At 43.1% G+C, this 27261-nt stretch overlaps 1 protein-coding gene across 2 annotated transcripts in view; it reads right to left on the bottom strand.

Annotated features, from left to right (window-relative positions):
• Nucleotides 1-591: 591 nt before the first annotated feature.
• Ncald (neurocalcin delta) overlaps nt 592-27261 on the bottom strand; it is a 314139-nt gene continuing 287469 nt past the window's right edge. For both annotated transcript variants that reach the window (XM_047523323.1, XM_047523316.1), the window contains 2 exons: nt 6063-6168; nt 592-3530 (listed from right to left, as the gene is read on the bottom strand). In XM_047523323.1, the coding sequence (XP_047379279.1) occupies nt 3433-3530; nt 6063-6168 (204 nt within the window). In that variant the 3' untranslated portion in view covers nt 592-3432. The remainder of the gene's footprint in view (nt 3531-6062; nt 6169-27261) is intronic.

Genomic DNA, 27261 nt, shown 5'->3' with positions numbered 1-27261 from the left:
TAAACACCTTCATTGGAATGGCTTTGGCGGTGTAGACTGCATCATGTCATCTCTTCCACTAAATCTTCTTAGACTGGGAGACTGAGAAGGGAGAGGAGCATTCATTTTCTTAGCTTACCCAGACCCACTGAAGAGGAGGTTGCCTCAGATTGTCTTTTTTTGGCAGGGGAGAGTAGTAGGGATTGAACCCAGGGATGATTTACCACTGATCCACAACTCCCCAGATCTTTTTTTTTTTTTGAGACAGGTTTTCACTAAGTTGCTTAGGGCCTCCATAAGTTGCTGATGCTGGCCTCAAACTTGCAATCCTCTTGCCTCAGTCTTCTAAGTTGCTGGGACCATAGGCATGTGCCACCACATCTGGCTAGATTCTCCTTCTGTTGTGCCTAATGTTTGGACTCCAGTTTGAGAAAGGAAAGGAAATTGGAAGAAAGTAAAGGCTATCATGGAAAGAAAGCAAGAAAACCCCACGGACCAAGAAAGCTTTTGGATAGGCCTTTGTCTCTGGGGTAGAAATGATACCCACGAGGAGGTCAAAATTCAAACCTGGAACCTCTCTAAGTACAAATTCAGGCTAGGGCATCAGGGTAGTCAGGAAAATCTCATGTTCCACGTTCCATGTTCCAAACAATCATATTAAATAATAAACATGCTTTAATGCCAGGCAGGAGTTACACAAAGTCAATTGATTAAGGGGCTGCTCCAAATGATTGACAATTCTTGATTTCCCGTTATGGAAAGTCTCCTTGGGACACATTGCTGGGATGGGACAGCACACACAGCAGACCCCTTCCCCACCCTAAGCAAGATATGAACAAACATTCCGTAGCATCCTTCAGGTCATAAATCATTTTATTCCAGTCCCTTGCACACCACAGTCTGGTTTTACTTGGGACAGAACAGACTCCATTTCCAGAGTCCTGAAAACAGCAAAGACAATGAACAACCCAGTATAGGAGCAATAGAAGCCTTCAGGCATTCAGCCCTCTGGGTGCAGTGCAGTCCCTTGGCCAAACTTGAGTGCATTGGATTAGACCTACCAAGGTCTTCCTGGGAAGAGGAGGAGGAGAAAAACAGCCTGGAGAAGATTCAGTGTCGGTCAGTGGCTTGGCAACACCAGGGCCACCTCAGTACCTTCTGGGGCCCAGCAGTGTCCATCTGTCAAGGACACTGGCTCTCTTTCTTGCCTGAACAGCTGGAGACCTTCTCTGCTCCTCACCCCAGCTCTCATTCTAGGGAACAGAGTTTGACAACACATCAGAACCTAGGGCAGAATCCAGCGGTTTCCTCCAACCTTAACTGAGTCTACTTATTGAAAGAACTAAAAGGAGGAATTAGGTCTTCAATCCAGATCAGAAAAAAGTGGGGTGCAACTCCCAAACACTACGGCTGGACCCTCTTTCCCCTCTGCACTCCACAAATTAGGTTAATTCCCTATTTTTCAGAAACAGATTTGACCACTTGGCCCATGGAGGAATTTGGCAAGTCTTGGCATAGAATATGAAGAAGGGACACTCGGAGATTAAGAGTACTGAGTCCAGGTCTCAACATTTTACCCTGCAAATGTAGTTTTGTGTCTACCACACAAATTTGGATTTTTGAAACCAATTAGAATAGATTCAAATCATACACAGGAACCTGGAGGTTAGGAGGTACTCAGTAGCATTTTCCTCCGAGTTATATTTGTCTTTCTGTGGTTCCTGTTTCACAGGAAGTGACTTGGCAGCAGACAGATCCCTGGGGGGACCTCTCTGCCTTCACTTGGGACAGGTCCCCCCTTTATCCTGGAGTGTTCAGCCCCCTCCCCCACCCCATGTCACCCAACTGCTGCTAGGGTGACTTTCCAGTGACGGGAGGTTTTCCCTCTTAGCCTTCAATTCAAATTAGTGTGCATGAGGTGACCAACCCAAAGAGCAACTCAAGTTTGTGTTGTCACTTCTGGAAAGAGAAATGTGCATTCAAATAAAACAGTGATGGAAAATACCATTAGCAGGACCTTGGACACCATTGATGGACTTGCTTGGGCCTTCTTACAGTGAATTAAATGACTGTCCCCCTCAGACTCTTTGAACAGGCAAAAAAAAAGTGAGCATTCCTAATATGATATTCCTTCCTAACCAGGAAGGTGACTAAACCACTGGGAAGTCCCAAGAACTTAGGCCACTGTTCTTCAGTCTGCGGAATAGTCATCTGCTCAGGAAAGTATGGCACCTCCATTCCCATGCTGCCAATGGGCTGCTGAGCTTAGCCAGCAAACCACGAGCGGGCCCCTCTCAGAAGTCTTATCCTCCTGGTGCCCCCATGACCTGATCCCCTCCCTCTTACCCTGCTTCTGTTCTCCAGTCACTGTGACTCTGGAAAAGCATTCTGAATCAAAGTTGGGCCCTTGTCAGGATTACCTTGTACTTTTATGGAATATACAAAATATACTTGTAGATTGGTACATTTGTGCAAAGACAGATCTGACTTTGAAACAAGACAACATGGACATTCATCATAGTTGGCTTACAATAAGCTACTAAAAACAGTCTTCTGTAATCAGATTGTATTAGTGCTCACTAAACATGCATTTACAAGGCAAAACACTTAATTTGGTTTGCAATCCCAGTATTTTATATACAGCAGTCTTTTTTTCTTTTTCTTTCTTTCTTTCTTTCTTTCTTTCTTTCTTTCTTTCTTTCTTTCTTTCTTTCTTTCTTTTTTTAAATCACAATAGGCAACAAGATGGGTCTGGTTTTGGATTGTTACCCATTTGTGTTTGATTTCCAAAGAAAACTCCTATGAGCTCAACCAGTGTAAACCTGTGAAAAAAATAGCTGAGCCATCTTTTTTCTTCTCTATTAATTTACCTTGAAATGTTCACAGCTTAGAAACTACAGCCTGCTGGGGCGGAGGGCGGAGTGGACCTCGTGGGGGATGTCCCCGCTCCCTTTAGTAGCCTCGCCCCAGAGGGTAACTTGTTCTTGGGGAATCCAGCATCTGGTGCCATCCATTGCCCCAAGGGCATGTGTGACAACAGACCCAGGTGGGGAGTTTTGTCTTTCAAACAAAGCCCCTGGAAGCTTGCAGGGGAATCACTGGATTAAATTGGATTCCCTTCTCTTGCCCCCGCCCCCCGAGTCTTAGGTTTTAGAACAAAAACATTAGAATCAGAAGAAAAAAAAATAATAATAACGATTAGGAAGTCATTAAACAAGGAACACCACGAAGTCTGTTCATGCTTTCCACACACGCTGGGGCTCTGGGCATTCCCACGAAGCGTCCACGATGAAAGAAGCGGAAGGCGAAGGCGTCACGGAGGAAGGTGCCTCTGACTGCACAGGGGACAGCATCACCATCGATATTGTTTGGCAAAAAAAATAAAAATAAAAATGTTAAAAAGAAGAATCAAAAGGGAACACAAGCAGCTCTACAGATGGTGGGGTGCTGGGATCAGAACTGGCCGGCGCTGCTCGGGTCACACTGCAGGAGGCGCACAATGGACGGGTCGCTTTTGGCCCCTCGGATGAACTCTTCCAGGGAGAGTTTTCCTAGGAAGTGAGAGAAGGGAGGAGTTGAGTGGCAGGTGGTGGCAGCTGCCTGAGTTCCCACCTCCCCACTGCATGTTGCTGGCAGCAATTGCTCACCTGCCCCTGGCCTCCCAAGGCAGAACCCAGGGGACCGTCTTTCAATATGAGACCTACAGGGCAGGGACTCTGCTGCCTGGTTCACAGTGTCATTGCCAGCCCCTTAGCACAGCTGGTCTTGAAAACCCACCAGGACTGGGGACAAGGTAGCGGATCTCCTACCTGGTCCCTGCCCTCCTGGTTCTTCTGACTTCCCCACCCTGGAGAGGCCCACTCAGTAGCTGTGGAGTGAATGGCCTCACACCTTTATGGGAACAAGCTGGGCTCTCACAGCTCCAAGGCTGTCCCGACAATGTTACTGGGAGCCTTCTGGGCCCTTCAGACAGCTGGGCATACATAGGTTTGCTGCAAGATCCCTCCCCTGGCATGAGGAGAGGCCCTGGACGTGATCCTTGGTTCTTTCCCATCACAAATGAAGACAGCTGTGCCCCATGAGGTCAGCTGAGTAAAGGGGCGTGTGCCAGGCAGAAGGGGACTTCTTATGAGCTAGAGGAGAGAATCCCTTTTACTCCAGTGTCCCTTTTCTTTCCTGTAGAAGCTAATGTGTATCCTGAATTCTCTTCTGGGTGGGCCCCTCTGTTGCTGCAAGGAAGAGGGTGGGTGGTGTGGGGGAGCAATGCTATCTCCCATTGCTGGCCCTTCTACATGTCCCTTCCTCCTAACCTACTCTGCCCCTGGAGTGAAGTGACTCATTTGATTAGTAAATCTAGGGCTGGGGCAGAGACAACGGCTGGATATTTCTGCTTGGTCTTGCCCTCCTTTCCTTGGAAAGAGTTCCCTTGGAGACATTTCTGTCTGCTCTTCCAAGGACAGGCATCAGATCTGCCTGGTTCCACTCAGCCTACAGGGTTTTGTTGACACGCCCTTGGTCTCACACTAAGACACTTCCTCCGTTGGAGTTCATATCTTTTGGCTTCAGTTATTGCACTTTTTCAATTTCTCAACTTGTTCCAAACCCCGGTAGGAAAGGGTGCTATATATTGAAGTCCTGTTACCCACAACACAAATCAACAAACATGTCTTCCCCTCAGTCACCCCGCTCCCCACCAGAACCTAGTTCTTATCTTGCAAACTTACTGTTTGTACCTGATGGAGAAAGGTGGGGAATCATTGATTAGACTGACTGACTGATAGTACATAAGCAGTTGCCCTCCAAGCTTTGTGTGTGGCCAGCGTTAGTAGCTATGCCCCTGCCCATGCTCTACTTAAAATGGCAATGACTCTCTCAGGCTTCAAAAGATTTGAGGGAAAGGAAACAGGAGCGGCCACTTGAACTCTTTGGACTCTCTCAAAGGTAGATTGGGAACACAAATGAGCTGGGGAACCCTGTATTCGACACGAGCATCCAGCTTTCTGGCACTGACTTTGTGTACTTACAGCTGACTCAAGAGCTCACTTGCCTGTGGGCCTAGATTTTCCCTAGGTCAGAGGCCAGGGGTGAGATGCGAAGAGCTTCCATCAGGAGGAATCTCATGGCAGGAGACTGTACCTGCTCTGTTCCAGGTGGGAAGTGGGCAGGTGGCCCTGGTCCTGGATCTAAGGTAAAGCCCCGAGTTTCCTGAGTCCCCTGAGATTCTTCTGACCGCTGTCTGACTTCAAGCCTTTCCCTCTTCCTCTTCCCCTCTACTGCTCTCCATCCACATTGTTTTCTTTTTTTAAACATAAACCTTTCCCTTGGGTGGGCACAGCACCTTCAGTGAGCTGTTTTCTAGGAATGTTGACCTAGGGCCCTTGGATCTCATGGCAGCAACTCCACAGAAAGACACTAATTTACTGCCTATGACTCACATGTGGGGAGGGTCTTATCCTGTGGTATCTTGGCCTTCTTCCATCTGTTAGCCCTTCTCTAAAAAGGAGGCTGAATTTAGAGCAGAGCTCAAAGCCATTGAGCTCCCAGGGGCACCAGCTAAATGTGCAGCTTAACACCAGCAAGTTCATTAGCTATTAAAACAATCCCATGCTTGTTTAATCTTTGCAAAACAGTTTGCTGTAAATCAGGACACATAAGGGCAATAGGATATAAGAGGATGTGTTGGCGTCTAGGGGTACTAACAATCCCTCTCTGCATTCTGACACCCTGGCCTGTAGGGATCCTGTCTACAAAGGCCAAGGCCTGTCCCGAGGACTGATCTTGCTAACAGTGGTTTGTTGGGTTCTTCTATTTCTACTCCACGAGACCCATCTGATTTTCTTGGAGGTAGCTGATGACACAGAAAGAGGACAGAATGGCCTAGAAATAAAGCATTTCCCCCTAAAGTAGGACCAGCTCTCTGGTGGCCACCCTGGTTCTCCTCCAGGGACTTTTGGGATGAGCTACTCTTATAATAGGCTTTGGGCCAGGTCCTTGAGCTGAGACTTTATCTTCAGCAGCATTTCCCTGCCTGGACTCTGCAGCAGCCCTGACCAGAGCAAAGTCAAGCAGCCCCAGCCTCCTACCATCTCTGTTGGTGTCCATCTGGCGGAAGATCTTTTCTGTCCTTTTCTCAGGAGTTGACTCATCTTCAGGCATTTTCATGACAGAAGAGACCATCTTGTAGATCGCCTGGGGACAGAAGTGACAGGGTGGTCAAACAGAAACAGGGCTTGGCACACAGTAGCCTTACTGATAACCCTCCCAAATACTAGATGGAGGGAAGGTTCTCCAGGCCCAGGTAGAGCTGGTCCTGTCCCTGCTGATTTATCACAGGGCACCATGTATAGTTACTGGTAGAACCCAGGCCAATAGAGCTTCCTTTCCTCCAGCGATACCCTCATTAGTGACAACTGGCAGGAGGACCCACAAAGGCCATGTCTGAAATGTTAATGTGTGTGCGAATTCCCTGGGGCTCTTCTTTAAATGCAGAATCTGGGAGTGGAACTGGGAGAAGGGGCAAGGGTTGAAGTTTTGTCCTTGTAACCAGCACCCATGCTGACAAGAGCGGATGCCACTGTGCTCAGGCCTCACCTTGAAGAGAGACTGCAGATGACATTCCCTAGGTGGCAAAGACAAGTAGGGACTACTGTGGTCTCCTCCTAGACCTCAGGAGGATGACAGACAACTGACAGTCTTTTCCCAGACAGACATTCTCAATCTATCCCAATCCACCCTGATGTTCCTCCCCATTGTAGCATGTGACCCTAATCTCACATTTCTTCTCAGCAAATTTCCAGGGACCTCTGAGATGGAAACAATCTGCCCTCAGGGTTTGGGATCAAAATAATTGTCCAATTTCGGGCCCGAGATAGACTGGGCACAGCCATGAATCTGATGAGCATTAGAGGATTCTACCAAAACAGGTTTGTAATTACTACAGAAACTGTCACCACCACCTGTGACCTCTCCAGGGTACTCAGGAAGGGCCCAGAAGGCCTCAGGTATCAAATACAGTCTTTCTTTAGGAAGAGTAATGTAAAGTCATTGTTTTTCATCCCCAGATCATGGCTTTGCTGATCAGAGTCATTTTGAGCACCTTAGCCCTGGGGGAAAACTTCAGTAGATTTGCCAGAGGGTGAACAGGAGGTTTCAGAAAGTTCTAGAGTTCTGGGTACAGCAGGGTAGCTGGAGAGATCAGAGAAAAGGCAGCTAAGTGAAGATAATCTCTGACTGGGAAATGTAGGAGCAAAAGGGTTGCTAATGGTTAAACTTCTCTGCTTTACACTCTTGTTTAGGATCAACCTTGTCTGAAGTCCCTGAAATATTCTGGACAAATGAGCAGATACTCCAATCTCAGTCAATACAATCAGAACAAATAATGGAACCAACCACCCATGATACTGATCCTGGGGCTGATTCCATTCCAAACCTGATCCCTCAGGTCAGGCTTCCCAGTCTGTCTGTCTGTCTGTCTGTCTCTCTCTCTCTCTCTCTCTCTCTCTCTCTCTGTTTTTTCAGTACCAGGGATTAAACCCAGGGATGCTTTACCACTGAGCTACATCTCCTGCCCTTTTTATTTTATTTTGAGACAAAGTCTCACTATGTTGCCCTGACTTCGAACTTGCGATCCTCCTGCCTTGGTCTCTTGAGTAGCAGGATTACAAGTGTGTGGCTCTGAGTCTGTCTTGAACCTATCCAAGCTCTTGCTGAACTCCAGGGCTGCCTCCACAGTGAATGATCTAGAAAGAAGGTGACACTCAGGAGCACAGCCCTCTTCAGGGTGATGAGTGTCATTGCTAAACACAGTCAGTTAGCTTTCCCAAGAGTGTTCATTGAAGTGTCTCTGGAGGCAAAAGAGAGTCATCATCTGTCCTCCTCCTGGACCTTGATGTCCCCTCTGCCCCAGGTCTACGCTACCACCTGTACTAGAGTTATAGTGTCATGTGCCAAGCTGTCAGGGACACCTAATTCCTTGGGGGATCCAGGAAAGGCCCTTGAGGTAGAGCTCCTTTTTCAAGTGGAGAAACAGAAGCCCTGAATATTCAGGGCCAGCTGAATATTCAGTAAGAGGAGTAGAAAGCACAAGCGTCCCCACACCAGCAAATGTCTTGAGGTCTTTCCACACCTCAGCTTTCTGTGTTAAATGGATAGCTTTCCTGTAACTTCCAACCTGGGTGAAGTAGAGTCAGTGACACACACATGGATTTCGGGCTTACAGCAGTTGTGTGTTTTGTGAGTTCATAAGCCCAGGAACCTTAGATCGACAACAGCAGAACAGTAACTAGACCTCAGTGCCCACCAGGCCACACCAGTACAACCTCAACGGGGTAAGCCTGACCCACTTCAGGAGGGTGAGGTGTTGAGGGAGGAGCGTGTATAGACAGAATGAGTTTATTTTTGCCACAAGTCTTAGGGGAGCTGTGTAATTACCCATCCTCTGCCTTCTTTGGGCCTGGATTGCTCTTCCCAGGGTCTGTTCTAGCCCCTAGGATCATCTCACTGGCTCCTTATAGTTACGCCTGCCCTGTGTCCATGACTGGTCCAAGGGGCAACTCCCAGCTCAGATACTCACAAAGGCTCTGAGGAGTCCACTGACCTGTCTGACATACACCTTATTTTCCTGAACCAGTGACATTATTCATACTCCTTTCTCATCTGAACCTTCCCCTTCACTTCCCTCCTCCCTGATATGCATCCAAGTCTTGGGGGAGATGAAATGTTACCCTCCTCCAGGAAGCCCTCCATAATTTTCCTTCCATCTATTGCTGTGTAATCTCCCTTCCACTGCACTAGCAAATGGATCCATACCACCTCTTTGGGAATATTTCATTCCACTTACCCTAAATCATAATTAGCTAGAATATTCTCTTTTTAGATGTGACAGTGACAATCCGGTACAACTACTCATTAGACCACCGATGGTGCTTAACACAGGGTCTCACAGAGAGTCAGGCTCACTAAGTTCAGAGACTTTGTTCAAAGATAGCTGACCCACTCCATCACCTTATCTATGTTCTCCTCTCTCACCTCTCAGTTCCACTTCTCTCTATAAAGTTCTCCTTTTATCTTTTTATATTTTTCATTCCCATCCTTTTTTTGTTTTCTCCTTCCTCTTGTCACATAATTACCATATCCATGTAAAACTCAGACTCCTAATCTGTCAAAAGCTATGGCCTCTACCCTTAGAAATTTTACAAATGCTCCTCTGGATACACAGGCCCCACTGCAGGTGATTTCAGGGGCTTGTGGATTCAGAAGCTCATCCATGGATCCCAGGTTATGAAAACCTCCACTCCTAGTTTATTCTATCTCCTGCTTTCATTCATTTATCCATTCATTCATTCATCAACTATTTACTGAGACACCATTATATACCAGGTACTATGATTGACCCAATCTTTGCTCTTGTGGAGTTTACTGTTAAATAAGGATGATACGCATTGTTAAAGTGGATGATATATAATGGGGGTAGGGGGTGGAGGGGTGAGAGAAGAATGGAGGAACTTTAGATTATATAGAAGTAAATGAGAGGGAGAGGGGTATGAAAAATCGTGGAATGAGACAGACATCATTACCCTATGTACATTTATGATTACACGAATGGTAGGAATCTACATCATGCACAACCATAGAAATGATGTACCCGATTTGTGTACGATGAGTCAAAATGCAGTCTGTAAAAAATAAAATAATAATTAAAATAAAATGTAGTCAGATAAAAAACAAACAAACAAAAATGATCAGAGAAAGAAACGTAAGGTCACTATTGACTGCTACAGAGGAGGGTGTGTAATCTTGCCAGATCGTTGGGGATTGGCAGGATGGTTAGGACAGGCTTCCCCGAGGACCCATGACTGAACAAAGAGAGGAAGAGAGCTTGGGTTTAAAGAGGTAAAGGACACAGGGACACACTCTAGAAGCCCAGGGTGGGGGAAATGGTGGGGAGACCACCCAACGTGTAAGAGCAGGTGAGGACAGTCAATGTGGCCTCATAGACCAGGCTAAGGAACATATTTCTTCTGCGAGCAACAAAAAGGTGCAAGTGGTATTAAATTTGATTTTTGTATTTACACCACTTCTTAAATCTGCCTCTATTCCCTTTTTTTCTCAAGCAACCATGTTCAGAGAATTTTAAAAAATTGTCATTCAACATTGTTCCACAATTATTTCTTATCTGCTCTGTGTTCAGGGTGTGGATATAGTAGTCGACAAGACAGGTTTGGTCTGTCTTCTCTTCTATGTCACCATCCTCTGGGAAAGGACTTGCAGATACCCTCCTGCAGCCCCAAAGTGCCCCTTGCAGGAGCCGTGTTGAAATGGACCGTGGTCATTCCCGCAAGGCGCCCTCCCCTAGGCGCCTCTGGATCTCCTGACAGCCAGTAAGACCCACTGTTCTGGGAGACTGTGGAACCTTCCGCCCCCAGGGTTGGGGCTCATGAAACACCCTTCTGGGGATTCTGAAGCGAAACCGACTGGTGCTGGCCCAGAGCCATTCCTCCAACACTCTTGGTTGAGCAGAAGCTTTGAAGATGAAGCGCACGTGCGCCTGGGTTAGAAAACGGGCCGCGCACGCTACCGAGTGGTCAGTCCTAGTCTCTCGCTCTAGGCTGAAGGAGCGGAGCTGGCACGGCGACTGAGGGCAGGTTGTATAAAACACAAACAAGCAGCTCTCCCTCCCACCCACCTGCCCCATGGGAGCGAGCGCCGTGGAGCAGACTGGAGGGAAGCTTTGTACCCTGGGCTTGGGGACACCTGTGTCTGGGCGCAATGGGGGTTGAGGCGCAAGGGAGATCACCTTAAGAGGCTCACACTTCCAGGTGGCTTTTTCGTGGCACTCAGATTAGACTTTTCTCTTTAATGTGTATCAAGTCTCCACTAGAGATGAGTGGACTCTAAAAACCAAGTCCATGATGGGGGTGGTTCCAGAGAAGTCAGCAGACAGCCGAGGGCATGGTGCCCAGGGCCAGAAAGTGGAGGACCGTTGTGCAAGCCACATTTGGGGAGTTATCTCTGGGTTCCCCATCAACAACCAACAGTTGATTGTTCTAGAATTCAAAATCTGGGACTCCAGAGAAAAGAGAAAGAAAAGACACAACCCCAGACAGCAACTGAAGCGAAGCCTGTTTTTTTTATTAGCTCCAGTTCCCCTGCCCCCAAAAGTTAATGGGATTAAACTATGAAGAAACCAGGCTACTTCCCCACTTTATTTTTAGCAATGTCAGTGAGAGACCTAACAGGACCATCCTGTTTTTAATTAAACTCGGGGAGTCCTATTCTTGTCTCTGGGTAAATGTGAAGCTTTGGGACACCCAGGAGCCTAGCACTGGCTCCGCCCCAGCAAGCTCCCGACTGTGACCTGGGTCCCTACCACCCTCCTCGTGACCTATCTGAATATTTTCTTCTCTCTCCCTCCGAAGGAGCACACTCTTGGAAGGCTGGAATGGAAGGACTCAGTCTGGTGAACTGCGAAAGGTTGTGGGATTAACAGAGGCCAGGCTCAGTTCCAAAAGTCAACGCTCTGTGCTCTCTCTGAAGAAAACCAGACTGACTCTTTCCATCAGAAAATTTAGCGTCTTCCAACAGGGAACCAGAAATTCAAGACTCTCTGACAGCAGACTAAGGGCAAAAGAGGTTAGGCTGTGCTGGGTTGTTTTTAGATTATAGATAAAGAACACCCTTCTTAGAAGGATTTATATACCAGGAAAAGAGGTTGGAACAGGCCATGAAAATCTTTAGAAAATTTAAAAATAGGATCATTATCTATGTAGCTAAATGACATAAATACTTTCTCACTTAGAGCTAGAAGAATATTATTGAATCAGTAACTTCCATACTTCCATAGTGTTCTACCCTGATCCTTGAGCCTTAAGCACCTTTGTCACCAGGGAGAGGGTGAGAGAACAGGGGTCCCACCCCTCTTTCAACCAGAGTTTCCCCTCTGACATTAAGTTTCATGTAAGTTTCCTAAAAAAAAAAAAAAAAAAAAAAAAAAAAAAATGCAAAACACAATTTTTGCTGCTAAAATTGGAATCCCACTCCTCTGAACCACTATGTATATTTTTCCCTTGGTGGTAATAGGATCCTTTTTGAAGACAATTAGTCAAAGATTTATGTGCTGACTTATACTCTCAGCACAATAACTTACTGTATAAAAGAACCCAGCCCCCTGCCCTTTTTTAAATCAAAGAGTTACAGGAAGTCAGGTGTGGCCTCAACGTGGGAAGAGCATTCTTCTGCTCAGAGGTCTCCAAAGGCAGAATTGTGATAGGCTTCATCTCAGAAGTCCTTGGAAATTAAATTTATATAAGCAGAAACTAGACAACCATTGTTGGTGAGGCTATAACGAAGTTTTTTTTTTTTTTTTTCCAAAACTCTTTCCAAGAAATATCAGTCTTCCAAGATGCTGTAAGACCAGAGAAAGGCTGTCATCAAAACAGCTTGAGAAATATTGCTTACTTTACACTTCTTGGAGAATCACAATGCACATGAGCATATTAGAGACTGAGAATTCCTGCGGTGAAGACACCCCTTGAATTCTATTTAACCCAGAGTCTGCCAAACTGGTTTGAACAGAACCTTTTTGTTGTAGAGACAGTGTCTGCGAACAGCTGATGAAACTAGCCTCGGAGCCAGGACTGAGTCTGGCTCCTTCTTCAGCTGGGCTCTATTCTCTGTCCCCCTGTTTTACAGAAGAGGTAACCTGGTTTGTCTTCCCAGGGGTGTCTAAGCCTCTTCGAGACAGAGATGTTGTTCTTTTTCATCTGTGTGTGTGTCAGAGTCTGAGACTTTAGTTAACAAATGATTGTTGGCTTTACAAGCAGAAGGGATGATGCTAACTCCTTCAGATTTAGGAAGGGATATGAAGTCCTGCCTTCGAGAGCTCACAGGACAGGTGGGAGAAGGACAGGTAGGGACGTAAGTACACTAAAATGAGAGCAGAGAGTGCTGCTTCTGACCAGGAAGGAGTAGTAGGAAGTGAACTCACTCTCCAACTTCAAGCAACAACAAAACCCAAAGGACAATATATATATAAAGCCATCGTTTTCAGGAAATTGGGCAGCAAAGGAGAGTGGGCCCTGAGAAAACAGAAACAGAAGAGGTAGCTCCCTGATGACAACCCCAGCTCAGGCCTTGAGGAAGTTTTCAAGCCACAGTGGCAGGAGGGGACCCACAGGTGCTTGGGTTCACTGACTTGAGGGGATGGAGTTCACAGTCCAGGAGACGGAAGTGGCTAGCATTTGCAGGACAGAATGCAAGAGAAGAGAAAGCTGCAGAGAGAACTCCAGGGAGCTGTGGCAAGTCCCCTCGCATGTCCAGCTGGGTCATGTATGTGTGAGAGGAAGCTACCCAACACAGGGGCAGGGGAGGAAAGAACCAAGCAAAAGGATTAGGATTAGAAGGAAGAGTGCCTCACCCTCCTACAAGGTCATAAAGTGCACCTGTTTTCACCTCAGAAGGCCTCAGGATTTGTGGGGTACTGGCTACTCCGAAGGGTCTCAGCTCAGTATTGAGGAGTAATTAGCCCTACGTGAGCACTGCTCTGGTGTTATCTAATGAATCTTAAAACAAAGTTTTAGAAAGTTCCAACTGCTTCCAAGTAACTTATTTGCATCTCAGAACAAAGCTCAGAATATTTATAGGACTCCAAAAATATCCAGCATGGTAAAACTCACAATCCCTAGCATCTAATTAAAAAAAAAATGCCAGTCATGCAAAGAAGTAGGGAAATACAACACAGAAGGAAGAGAAAAAAAAAATCAATCAATTAAAAGTGATCCAGAATTGACTCAGATATTAGAATTTGCAGGACACTGAAACAGATACAAAAATTGTTTCCATATTAAAAAATTACAAATATAGAAAGCATAAAAAATACCTCAATCAAACTTCTAGCAATGAAAGCCACAATGTCTGATCTGAAGGATACACAGAGAGATTAGTGGCAAATTAAATCTTGCAGAAAAAAACTATTTAGTGACTTTGAAGAAAATGGATTAAAATGGATTTCCAAAAGAATACGGAAAATAAAAAATTATAAGGTAACAAAACATCAGTGAACTGTTTGATAATGTCAAGCTGCCTAACATATGCAATTAAAGACCTTGAGGAGAGGAGAGTGGAACATGGAACTATATTTGAAAATATAATTTACTGCAAACATTCCACATTTAATGAAAACCATGAACCCACAGATTCAAGAGGCAAACAAAACAAAACAAAACAAAAACAAAAAACTTCCAGACAAGTAGAAATAGATAACCTGCATATCCTTCCATCTAACAAGAAATGAGATTTGTAGCTAACCTTCTCATAAAGAAAACTCCAGGCCCAGATAGCTGCACTGGAGAATTCTACTAACTTTAATGAAGAAATAATACCACTTTAAATGTATTGCCAGAAAATTGGGAAGAAGGGAGGAGATCTCAATGTGTTTCATAAACCAGCAGCTGTCACTCTGATACCCAAAGTGAATGTAACAACTTATTCTGTAAGTCCAGTATAGCCTGACACCCTGACGAAACAAAAGATATCACAAGAAAACTTCAGACCAATAGACCACGTAGACAGAGATGCAGAAATGCTAAAAAAGTTTTCAGCAAGTTGAATCTACAATATATTAAAAGGATAAGACATCATGATTTATCTCAGGAATGTGAGGCTAGTTTACTACACAAAAGTTAATAAATGAAATTAACCATATTAACAAACTAAGAATAAATATGTCATGATTTTCTTAGAGCATAGCAAAAATTGACAACACCCAACATTCATTCGTGATTAAAAAATAAAGAAAGAAAAACTTTCAGCAAGCTAAGAAAGAAAAGGAGCTTGCCCAAACTAATAAAGTACATTCTATGAAAAACTTACAGCTAATATCTTACATTATGGTGAAGACTGAGTGCTTTTCCCCTAAGACTGATATCTAGATAAAAAGTCCACTCCACACTCTCTTATTCAATATTGTGTGGAGGTTCTAGCCAGTGCAATAAGGCAAATAAACCAGATAAAAGGAACCCAGACTAGAAATAAAAGAGTAAAATTCTCTTTTTTTACAGACAACATAATTGTCTATGCAAAAAAAATCTGTTGAACCTCCCCCAAAAAACCTTCATAGAAGCTAATAAATTAGTATAGCCAAGGTTCTAGTGTTCAATATACAAAGATGATTGTATTTTTATATATTAGTAACAGCTAGAAATTGATATTTTTAAAAATATGATTGATAATAATATCATTTATAATACTATAAACTATATTAAATAATTCAGACAAAATTATTTAATATAGTAGACTAAAGACCACAGTTATTGTTGACATAACTCTATGGAGAGATTTACCAAGTTCATGGGTTGTAAGACTCAATGTTGTTACAATGTTAGTTCTCTTCAAATAGATCTGTGGAATCAGTACTATCCCAATCAAAATCCCAATAGATTTTTCTGCAAAAATTGATAAGTTCATTTTAAAGTTTTTGTGGAAAGATATCAAATAGCCAAAATGACTTTGAAAAAGGGTGACAAAGTCAGAGGACTAACACTATCTGACTTCAGGACTTCTTTTAAAGCTACAGCAATCAAGACAGTGTGATATTATCATTATAATAGAAAAATAAATCAATGGAATGGAATAATGTCCAGAAATAGGTTTATATATATGTGGACAACTGATTTTCAACAAGGTGCAGAAGCAATTCAGTGGGAGAAAAAAGGATATTTTTTTCAATAAATGATGCTAAAACCATTGGATGTTCATATACAGAAGGGTGGGTACCTCACATCATATTAAAAAGTTAACTCAAAATGCATGATAGGGCTGGGGAGATAGCTCAGTCAAGCACAAGGCCCTGGGTTTGATCCCCAGCACCGCAAAAAAAAAAAAAAAAAAAAAAAAAAAAAACAAAACATGATAGACGTGACACATCAGACATAAGGCTTGTGGAGGAAAATGTAATAGAAAACTTTTCTGACCTTGGGTTAATCAGATTTCTTAGATATTACATCTGAAGCTTCTTCCATAAAAGAACAAGAATGTTCAAGAATGTCAAACTTGGAATTTTCTACTTGTATAAATACATGTTCAGAGATTTAAAAGGTAGGCTAAAGAATGAGAGAGAATAAAAAAAGTAAATAAATTTTAAATTTTTTTTAAAAAGAATGAGAGAAAATATATGCAAAGCAGGCATCTGATAAAGAGCCTGTTACTGAGAACAGATTTTAAAAAGTCTCAAAACTCAATACTAAAGAAACAAAGAATTCAGTTTTTTTAAATGGGCAAAAATTTGAACAGATACTTCAACAAAACATACATAAGAATAACGAATCTCACTCAGAAAGATACTCAAGTTATTAGTCATTAAGAAAATGCAGATTAAAGCCACATGCCTATTAGAATAGCTAAAATTACAGACTGACTGGCCAAGTGTTGGCAAGGATCTAGAGGAATTAGAAGTCTCACACACTGCTGTTGGGGATGTAAAATTTTGCAACCACATTGGAAAACAGTTTCTTAGAAAGTTAAACCTACTATATTCCATTCGGTAATACAGCATGTTTATTCCAACATAAACCTACTAACCATTCCATTCCTATTTATCCAAGAGAAATGAAGGCCTATGTCCATACAAAAAACTACACAAATGTATATAGCTGATTTTTTTTTGTAATAGGCAAAGATTGAAAACAAATGTTCCTGTACAGGTTAATGAACAACAATGATAAAAGAATGTGGTATCTGCATATTGTGGAATAGTACTCAGTAAAGAAAAGGAATAAATTACTGGTACATACAACATGATGAATCTCAAAATAATTATTCTGAGTGAGAAAAGCCAGAAACAAAGAATACATAATATATGCTTCAATTTATATAAACTTCTAGAAAACACAAAATAATCTATAGTGACATAAAGCAGATCAGTGGGAAAGTAGATCAGTTGTTGCCTAAGGAGAGTAAGTTGTGGGTGGGGATGGGTGTGAGGGGAAGATTTTAAAGGGGCAAAAATAAATTTTGGGGGGTGGAGGATATGTTCATTACTTTGATTATAATATATGCATAGGTCAAGACTTAGACTTTAAATATATACAATTTATTTTATTTTATGTCAACTTTACTTCAAAAAAGTTATTTTCATTTATTTTATTATTGTTATTTTTTGTAGTGTTGGGGATCAAATCCAGGGTCTCATGCATGTCAGGCATGTATCTTACCACTAAGCTACACACCCAATCCTAAAGCTATTTTTTAAAATCCTATTGATAAGATTATATAGTCATTATATCTTTTAGGGATTAAACAGCAACACTCTTTAAAATTAATAGGAAATAAGGGCAGGATTATGATGGTGATGAATATAAGACACTATAGGAAAATGGGTATGGTTTGGTTAAAGGGATGGGTGGAGAGTAGAGGAGTGAGAGAGAAACAGGTGTCAAGAGGTTACTCTGGCGCACTGCCTGAGGACAGGCTATAGGATGTGAGAGAACATGGTGCCTTCTGGAATCTTTCAGGTGACCTTTGGCTGAGGTGAGACGTATTCAAAGACTATAGCATGAGAGAGTTTTAAGGGACATGGGACCCCAGTCACAAAGGCCTTATTAAGGAATTTAGATATTTGAAGTGAGTAGGAAGGCATTGTGTTAGCTTTCCACTGCTATAATGAAATACCTGAGACAACCAACTTATAAAGAGAAAGGGCTTATTTTGGCTCACAGTTTTGGAGGTTTCAGTTCATGATCAGTAGCCTCATTGATTTGGGCCTGTGGCAAGGCAGCATATCATGGCAGGAGAACTTAGTGGTGCAACACCTTTTACCTCATGGCCAGGAAGTAAAAGAGGGAGTGAGACTGGAGCTGGGGTCCCACGATCCCCTTTGAGGGCATCCTCCACTGACTCTAGGACTCTCCCCAGGGCCCCACCTCCTGGAGACTTCCACTAGCACCACCCTACAGACCAAGGCTTTAACATGGGGCGCTTTGGGGACACTCAAGACCCTAAAACTACAGCAGGTACTAAGAGCAGGAGAGGAACACAATTCTATCTGCATTTTTGGAAGATCCCTCTGGCATCCTTAGGGGGAAAGAATCATGGTAGGGCCGACATGGAGCAGAAGACCTGCTGAAATGTGTAGTGCAAGACCGCATTTTCCAAAGAAGGACAGAACAGTATTTCAGGTTCCACACAATTTTCCAAAACCTCGCCACCACCCATGGAGAAGTAGACTCTAGGTTCCCTGCCCCTTCATGAACTGTAGAGGCCTTCCTGATTGCTTTGAGTAGGAGCAGATGGTGACAGTGACGTTGTGTGACCTCCAAGTTAGGTCATAAAGAGAGACAGCTGTGCCTGGCTCCCTTTCTGGGGACCTACATCTCTAAAGCCCTGAGTTGCCTTGTAAAATGTCTAACCACCTCAAAGTCACCACACGGAGAGATCTCCACTGACTTGAAAGCAGACTGGCAGGAGGCAGGACAGGAGTGACAGGTTTACAAATGTTGAGGAGGCTGGTGTAATAGTTTTGGTGACTGTCTGTGTGTGGGGTGGGGATAGAAGGTGGAAGGCGCCCAGGTGTCTGACTTGGTGGCAGATGAGTGGTAAGGTTATATACAAAAAGAAAGGGAGGAAGAACAGGAGGGAGGAGAGAGGAAGAAAGGAAAAAAGTTTGGGGGGCGGGAGACAAGGATGCATTTTGTAACGCGGACTTTGAAGTAAGTTCCAGCACACCAGCTTGGTGGAGATGTCCATTAACAGTCAGACATGGTGGAGATGAAGAGCTGGAAGTAATCTGTTTCTTCATCCATTAAATGGGGCTAATAAAAAGTTGATGAATGGATAAAGAAACTGTGGCATATATATACAATGGCATATTACTCCGCAATAAAGAATGATAAAATTATGGCATTTGCAGGCAAATGGATGAAATTAAAGAATATCATGCTAAGTGAGATAAGCCAATCTCAAAAAACTAAAGGACGAATGATCTCACTGATAAGCAGATGAGGACATATAATGGGGGGTGGGAGGGGTTGCGTTAGGGTTAGGGTTAGGTTTAGGGTTAGGGATAAGGAGGGTGGTAAGAATGGAGGAAAGAAGGACTGTATAGAGGGAAAAGAGGGGTGGGAGGGGTGGGGGGAAGGGAAAAAATAATGAATCAAACATCATTGCCCTATGAAAATTTATGATTACACAAATGGTATGCCTTGACTCCATGTACAAATAGAGAAACAACATGTATCCCATTTGTATACAATAATAAAAAAAAAGAGAAAAAAAAAGTGATTGTGCAGTTAAACAAGACAACCCTTGTGTACTAGATTGAACGGTGTCCTGCAAAAAATTCCTGTCTACCCAGAATCTGTGGATGTGACTTGGTTTGAGAAGAGGGTCTTTGCAAATGTAATCGAGTTAAAACACGGTCATACTGGAGTAGGGTATGCCCTAATCTATGATTGGTGTCCTTATAAGAGAGAAATTTCAACACGGACATAGAGGGATAATGGCGTGTGCCCGTGGAGGCACAGACAGAAGTGACGCAGGTGTAAGCCAAGGGCCCCAAGAAGTGTGGCAAGCACAGGAAGTGAGAGAGAGGCATGGGACACATCCCCTGCAGAACCTCTAAAGGGAGCCTTGCTGATGCTTTAATTTTGGACGTCTGGATTATGGGACTGAGATAGAACACCTTTCTGTTGTCTGACGCCACCTTGTTTTGTAATGGTAGCCCTGGGAACTGGCACAGGATGGAAATCTCCCACCACGACGCCTAGTCCATAACACACGCGTGGGAGATGAGACTTCCCAGAGGCAGTGGAAGGAAGAGAGCCGTGCTGGATCCCTGCTTGGGAATATCTACATTTAGGAAGCAGGAAAAGAAGAGGAATTCACAAAGGAGTCTGGGAGGGAACAGCCCGAGAGGGGCCATTTGGTAGTGGAGACTCTTGCCTGCCAGATGTCATGCTGGGCGCTGAGAGTTAAACTCTTATACTGTAGTGTGATTCATAATGTCATCCCCTTAATGAGAAAGGGACAAATCCGACACAGCGGATAAGCAGGCACTAAGGCAAGTTCTTAGAGAAAGTCACTCGCCTATGCCGTTGCTTTAAAGAGTTTCCTCCAGGAAGGAAATCCAAGTTGCCTTCCAGAGTAACATCTGTGGTCCACAATCATGAATGAGAACAAGGCAAAGGTTTTGGAGCTGAGTGCCCAGGAGCCACGTCGGATGGACTCAAAGATCTTTCCTCCTCTCACTCCCTTCCCACCCTAGAATCAGTATAGTGTATCAGGTCTCCAAGGAGCATATTAAAAGCGACATAGTGTCTATGACACCAGTTTAGAAAAGTCTTCGGGGAAAAAATGCAAATGCCACTCAGAATATGTGTCTAAAATATATGTAAAGACATCTCTCTGGCCCTTATTTTGATCCTCTGTGGCATAACTACTCACAGGAGGGTTGTCTGAATTTATCACAGTTGGTGCTCTTGAAACCATGTGGGATTAATCATTTGGACTAACCTCCTTTACAGGGTCACCACCATGCCCCGCCCCCCATGAACCCATTGCTGGACCTTGTTCATCACAAGGGTGAATTTGAAAAAAAAAAAAAAAAAAATCCCACATTTCTAAAAGAAAATCAAAATCTACTGTGATGTGGTGTCAGTGTGCCCCAAACTTCCCTTTTTCAAGTTTCTTGGAATCAAAAAGTATGAAAATGTAGATTAGGGGTGTTCTAAAGTTCACCCTGCTATCATCCAAAGTGCCGGTGAACCCTGGGTCATAACCGGGAGAGAGCTACTCTGCTTGTAAGACAGCAGGTATTTTTGACTCCAAGTATTTTCAAAGCAGTCATTAACATCCAAGTGGTGAACATGCTAATTACAAATTATTACAACCAGATGTTTAAAGTAAGCTCCCCAAAGACTGCTGTAACATTACATCAGTCCATAGATTCCTTTTTAAAAAACTCAAACTTGAAAATAAATCTAGATAGCTGTTCCCCAAATAGTCCCTGTGTGTGACTGTGGGCTGGGTCAATGGGTTTGGGGAATTCCTGTGATTTCCACCAGTGGGAGATTTAGTGGGTTACCTCCCTTTGCTCTGTGAACACACATTTCACAATGAGGTCAATTTAATGGAGGATCCTGCCCTTGGAAGTACTCTGTCTACTGAATTGGAAATAAGCTGACTTTATTGAGCCGGGAGACATCCTGTCCCAGCTTTGGAAAGTATGGTAGTGATAATTACAGTCAAAATTTATTGAGTGATGCTCCACCACAGGCACCGTACTAGCTGCGTTACTTGAAATAACTGATTGAATCCTCACAATCATCCAGGAGTCACAACACCAAACTGCCTGTGTACAAAGGGGAAGTTGAGCCCAGAGACCCAGGAATAAGACATTGTGACTCAAGGAGATGGGAAAGAAGGAAAAGGGAGATTGAACCAGTTAAAAGGTAAGGGATGTTGACCCCCTTTGCCCAGGATGCCTAGCCACACGCCCGTACTTCTTTTGGCTTCCTCTTACTTTGGGTATAGATGATCAATCTTTGTGGAAGACTATACTTGTCATTCAACCCTAAGTGTAATGCAGTTCATAGTCATGTAACCAAGGACAGTTCCGTAACTGACGTTTCAGGGATCCTATTTAGTTACCTTCTGGGAACAGAAGGAAGGCGGTAGAATTCCATTTTCTTCCTACATTCTCTCCCTGGGCATGCTGTGGCCCCCATGCATGGACTCCTCCCACCATCTCCCGTTCTCCAGTCCTCAGCCTATACTGTGATGGGCGTGGGTATTCAGACTATTTCCAGTGTTGGAGGAGGTCAGGGAGCTGTGAGGGGAAGGAGGATTCTCCATCTTACAGTACAGCCCCCCGCCACACCCCATGGAGAGGAGAGGATCTGGCATAAGATGGGGGAAGGTCGGTATTTTTGTCTGTCTTAAGGCTCCTAAGAGATAATTTTGTTGCGATAATAAAATACTGAGCCTAAATCATGCTCCTATATTAGTCATTTAAAAAACAAACACATGAATGTGAAAAAGTTCATTGAAAGCTCTAAAAATAAATCTGCATATGGTTTTGCTTGTTTATCCAGATGTTGATATTGCACACACACAAAAAAGTTTCCTTTAAAAAGGAAAACAACTAGGGCTGGGGTGGTAGCCCAGTTGGTAGAGTGCTTGCCTGGCCCTAGGTTCAATCCCCAGCATGGCAAAAAAATTTAAAAAAAGGGACACAACTGCATTTTAGCATATATGGTAAACTGAGTAATAAATGAATATCCATGTCCTAATCCCAAGATATTCGTGTCCAAATCCTTGAAACCTATGAATATGTTACCTTAAACAGTAAAAGATGGTTTGCAGATGTGATTAAATTAAGGATATTGAGATGGGAGGATTCTTCTAGATGGTTCGAGTAGAAGAAAAAGAATAAGATACCCAGAGGAATTGGTGGCATGATGTTGCTAACTTAGAAAGTAGAAAAAGAGAGGTGCATACCAAGGAATATAAGCAGCTTCTAGAAGCTGGAAAAAGCAAGGAAAAGGATCTTTCCCCAAAGCATCCAAAAGGAACAAAGCCCTAATACACCTGAATTGTAGCCCAATGAATCTGATTTTAGATTTGTGACTTACAGAACTATAAGATCATACATTCCAGTTGTCTTAAGCTACTACTAGGTTTGTGGTATTTTGTTACAGCAGCCATAGGAAACTAATACCATGCATTTAGTACTACATAGAATCCATAGTAGTCATAAATTTTGGAGTCTTTTCTACCAAAATTAGGACATACAAAAGAATCCCATCTTGTTACCACAAATAATATTCTGTGGATACCAAAACTAAACTACAAGAAATGACGTCTAAGAAAAACAATTAGAAAATTAATGAATTGCAGTTCTACACCCCAATTTTTATCTACCCTAATTAAACTTGTTTTCATCCCCACCTGCACCCTGACCAGTTTTTAGTCTTTGTAGATAAATGATCATAAATCATTAATTAATCATTAACCATTAATTTTTGCAGGGCACAGTGGTGCATGCCTGAAATTACAGAGACCAGGGAGTCTGATTCAGAGGATCACAAGGTCAAGACCAGACTTAACAACTTAGCAAGACCTTACCTCAAAATTTAAAATAATAATAATAATAATAATAATAATAATAATAATAATGAGGTATAGCTCAGTGGTGAAAGCACCCCTGGGGTCCAATCCCCAGTGTAAAAAAAATCATTAATTTTCATTAAGTTGCTTAAATTTTTAAGTCTTGGAGAGATGGAGATTCAGTCAAGAATTTATGTATCTACACTCGTCATCAAACCACAACAGTTAGGTTAACAACTAGAATCTTGACTTCTTTATGGTTCTCCTGGGCCACAGCTAGCTCCACATCATCACTTTCTAAGGTTTAAAACAGAAGTTTTACCCAGGAACAAAGCAGAAACTTAACACTGTTACTTCTTTGAACCCAATGAACGTAAGCAGTGCAGACCAGCTAGAACAAAGAAAAGAGAATCCCACAAAGGCACAAAGTGACAACTACAGAGTATGGGTCTTTAGAGGGAATGGGAAAAAAGATTAAAAAAAAAAATTAGAATGAGAAGCTCAGTAAGATCCTACAGTAAATTCCAATTCACCCAGAATAATTGAAAACAGGAGATTAGCATAAGAATGTGACAGAATACAAGAATTGTCAGTTTGCAAAGTAGCAGAACAAAATAACATAGCTCTTAATATGAAAATGGCTTGAAATTTAATTTAATCTCTTTGATGATGTGGACGTCGCTTCAGGGTGCTGCAATATTTCCTGCAGTCATGAATATTAATCATCAGGGTGTGGCGCTGGGAGACAGGAAATTTGAGCCTTCCATGGCAGGCATCTTGAGAATCCCCGCCCCCACATAGATGTTTCTTAAGGAATGTGTGTCCTTACCGCTAAGACCTGGAAACTTACTGTGGGCCTGTGAGTGCGTGTTGGAACTCTACAGTGACAAGTCTGTCAGGCTGAGTGCACCTTCATTTTCGTGATCACTTTTTTATGATCTGTACTGAACTGTGGTGGAATAAGTTGCCAGGGGCTGGGTGAGTGTCTGCTAGTGCCTTCTGAACATTCTCTGTGATTTTTCCATTCCGTCTTGCAACCTGCATTCCACAGCACAGCGATAGTGTCTATTTTCCCCTTTACTATTTATTCCTAATGCCAGGTACTTTGTAGGTGCCAAATGAATGCGTGTAGGTATAAAATGAATGCGTGAGTGATTCTTGAGCTCCCATAAGCCCACATGTCTGAAGGCTGCTCACTGCCCCTACATCTTCAATACTGGCTATGAAACCAACCAGGACAGGTGGGTGAAAATGTTAAATAGGAAATTACACTGTGGCTGATGGGAATTTGTTTTTCAGATCCTAGTAAGGAAGCAGTTCTCTCCTAAAGAAAAATATACCCATGTTGTTGTGGTTTGGATGTGAGGTGTCACCCAAAAGCTCACACGTGAGACAATGCAGGAAGGTTCAGAGGAGAAATGATTGGGTGGTAAGAGTCTTAATCTAATCAGTGAATTAATCCCTGATGGAATTAATTGAAGTGGTAGGGTATGGTTGGAGGAGACTGGAATTGGGGTGTGGCATTGGGATATATATTTTGTGATATATATATCTGGAGAGTGGAGTCTCTCTCTCTCCCTCTCTCTCTCTGCTTCCTGATGATGTGAGCTGCTTCCCTCTGCCACACTCTTCCGCCATGATATTCTGCCTCACCTAGAGCCCCGAGGAATGGAGCCGGCATTCAATGGACTAAGACCTCTGAAACCATGAGCCCTCGAATAAACCTTTCCTCTTCTATAATTGTGCTGGTTGGGTCATTTAGTCACAGCAGCAAAATAGCTGACTAAAACATGTTTTTTTTCTCTATAGAGGAGTAGCACTCCCAGATTGAGAGAGAGAGATATGAAATAAGGCCGGTTATAATTAAAATAAATGTTATAGTTCAGATCTAAAGTGTTCCCCTAAGGTCCATGGGTCCATGTGTTAAAGACTTGATGCCTAGCCTGTAGCACTACTGGGAGGTGGTGGGAACTTTAAGAAGTGAGGCCTAATAGGCCTTCTAGTCATTGTGGGCATGTCTTTTAAGGGAATTGTGGGACTCCAGTCTCTTCCTCAAGTCTCTCTGCTTCCTAGCCATGAGGTGTGCAGTTTTGCTTTGTTATATACTCCTTCCATGATGTGCTGCTGCCTTGCCACAGGACCCAAAGTAATGGGGCCAACCAATCATGGACTGAAACCTCCAACTATAAGCGAAAATAAACCTTTTCTCTCTGTAAGTTGATTATCTCAGGCATTTGTTATAGTAATAGAAAGCTGATTAATATAATGAATCATCTTTGAAACTTTAATTTTGCTTAATTAGCAAAGGTTAAGAAAAATCAGAAGAGTAAAATGATATGGAAACACCCTTCACATACTTGGGGGTACATTTGGAAAAGCAAATCAGAAGAGTATATCAAGAAACTTAGAAATGATCATCCTACTTGATCTAGTATTGTACTTCTAGGAATCCATTCTTAGGGAATAATCCTAAAATATAAAAAAACTTTAAACAGAAGGATTATTGATTTGTTATTTTATTTTTAAAAATTATAATATGTCTAACAATGAAAGTTGGAAATAACCTAAATATCCAGCAATAGGGTAAAATAAGGTAAATTATGATATATGTAGGATTATTATACAACCATTGAATTGTCTTTATTAAAATTTTTATACATGAGAAATACTTGTGTTACTATGTTAAGTAAAAATGACAAGATAGAAAACTTCTATAAATTATTAAATCAGTTGGATATTTTTAAATGCATGGAAAGATATATTTAAAATATCATCAGCACTGATTCTCTTTGTTGGTAGGGTGGGATTACAGATAACTTTCCCTTTATCTTTTATCTTTTTCTATACTGCTTCTATTTTTTATAGATGTTATACTTTTTATACACTGATCCTCAGGAGAGGGGAGGTAGCCTTTATTTTTGCTTACGATTCATATCTCTGAGGGATTAATTTAACCCAATTTTTGCAGATGCTATGGGTGTGAGAAAAAAGTTTTACCAGTGGCCCAACCACGTAGGGTTGTCAGATCTTGAAGAGTTCCCGGATGCGTGTGCCTGGGGAGGGGGGTGTCATTCAGATCCCTGCTCCTGCGTCCCTCCAGTGGGTCCTTCAAAGGCCCATGCAGGTTCAGTCCCATTAGCCTCAAGCCTCAGTGTCAAGGTTCCATCCCGGGTCAGTGTTTTAGGTCTCTGTCCCCAATTTCCACACCCAGGTTCCTGGAGGTTCTTCATAGGCAAGGCCCTGCCTCCACCCTCATCCTCCCCAGTTGTTGAGTTCCTTCATCTCCTTGTGGTGTATCCCATCCAGCCCTCCCACCATTCTCCTGGGGGCTGCAGCTCTACCTCAGCTGGACATGCACCCAGATGCCCAAGGATGAGTGTGGCCTCTGCACTGAGTCCCCTGGAAGCCAAATGCCCACTCTCTTGGACCTGGTGTCTGCCTTCAGTTGCTTCCCGATATGCTCCATTCACTGCCAAGGTCCTGAGCTACCCCAGCCGTCACTGTGTGTCCACCCACCTAGTCCTTCTTATCACCTGTGGCTGAGGCCCTTCTACCCTTTCCTGAGTCCTGTGTCTGTCTCTTTAAGTTGGTCTCTGGGTCCCACTTTTGGACAAGCCATCCTTGCCTTGACCATAGCGCCTTACCTGCTTCCCCACCTCCCCAAAGTGTGCTTGGGTCCCCTACGGAAAATGTAGCTAACACTAGGACCCCTTCTCCTGTTTCGTTCCAGGAGTTTTCTCTGAATAACCTGGAGAAAACAAAGGGAGTATCTCTTGTTAAAGTGACGAAGACCCCGATGCTACAGTGCTATATCTTTGATGGAATGAATCTGAAGTCTAGATTTTGCTCTTATTCAAGAGTCTAGTCAATTTTTAAATTAATGATGATGATAATGAGCTTATTTGTATGGCTGGCACCGGGCTAGGTATTTAACACCGTGTCACGTCTAATCTTAAACTAACCTCGCATCATGGGTGGGTACCACAGTAGTTCACAGATGAGGACACTGCTTATGTGAACTAACGTGGTCAAAGTCACAGAGGTAGTGAAAAAAGATGCAGGATATGAGCCCAGGTCAGAGTTGAATCATTACACCACTCCAGAGGATGTGGACCTCAACCCCAGGGCTCCAGGTCCAGGGAGGTCACTGCAATGGGTACATATGACCTACTCAAGAGCACATGT

This window comes from Sciurus carolinensis, chromosome 1 (genome assembly GCF_902686445.1).
Source record: "Sciurus carolinensis chromosome 1, mSciCar1.2, whole genome shotgun sequence".
NCBI lineage: Eukaryota > Metazoa > Chordata > Mammalia > Rodentia > Sciuridae > Sciurus > Sciurus carolinensis.
Note: the sequence above shows the minus strand (reverse complement) of the source record. Positions and strands in the feature narration are given on the sequence as shown.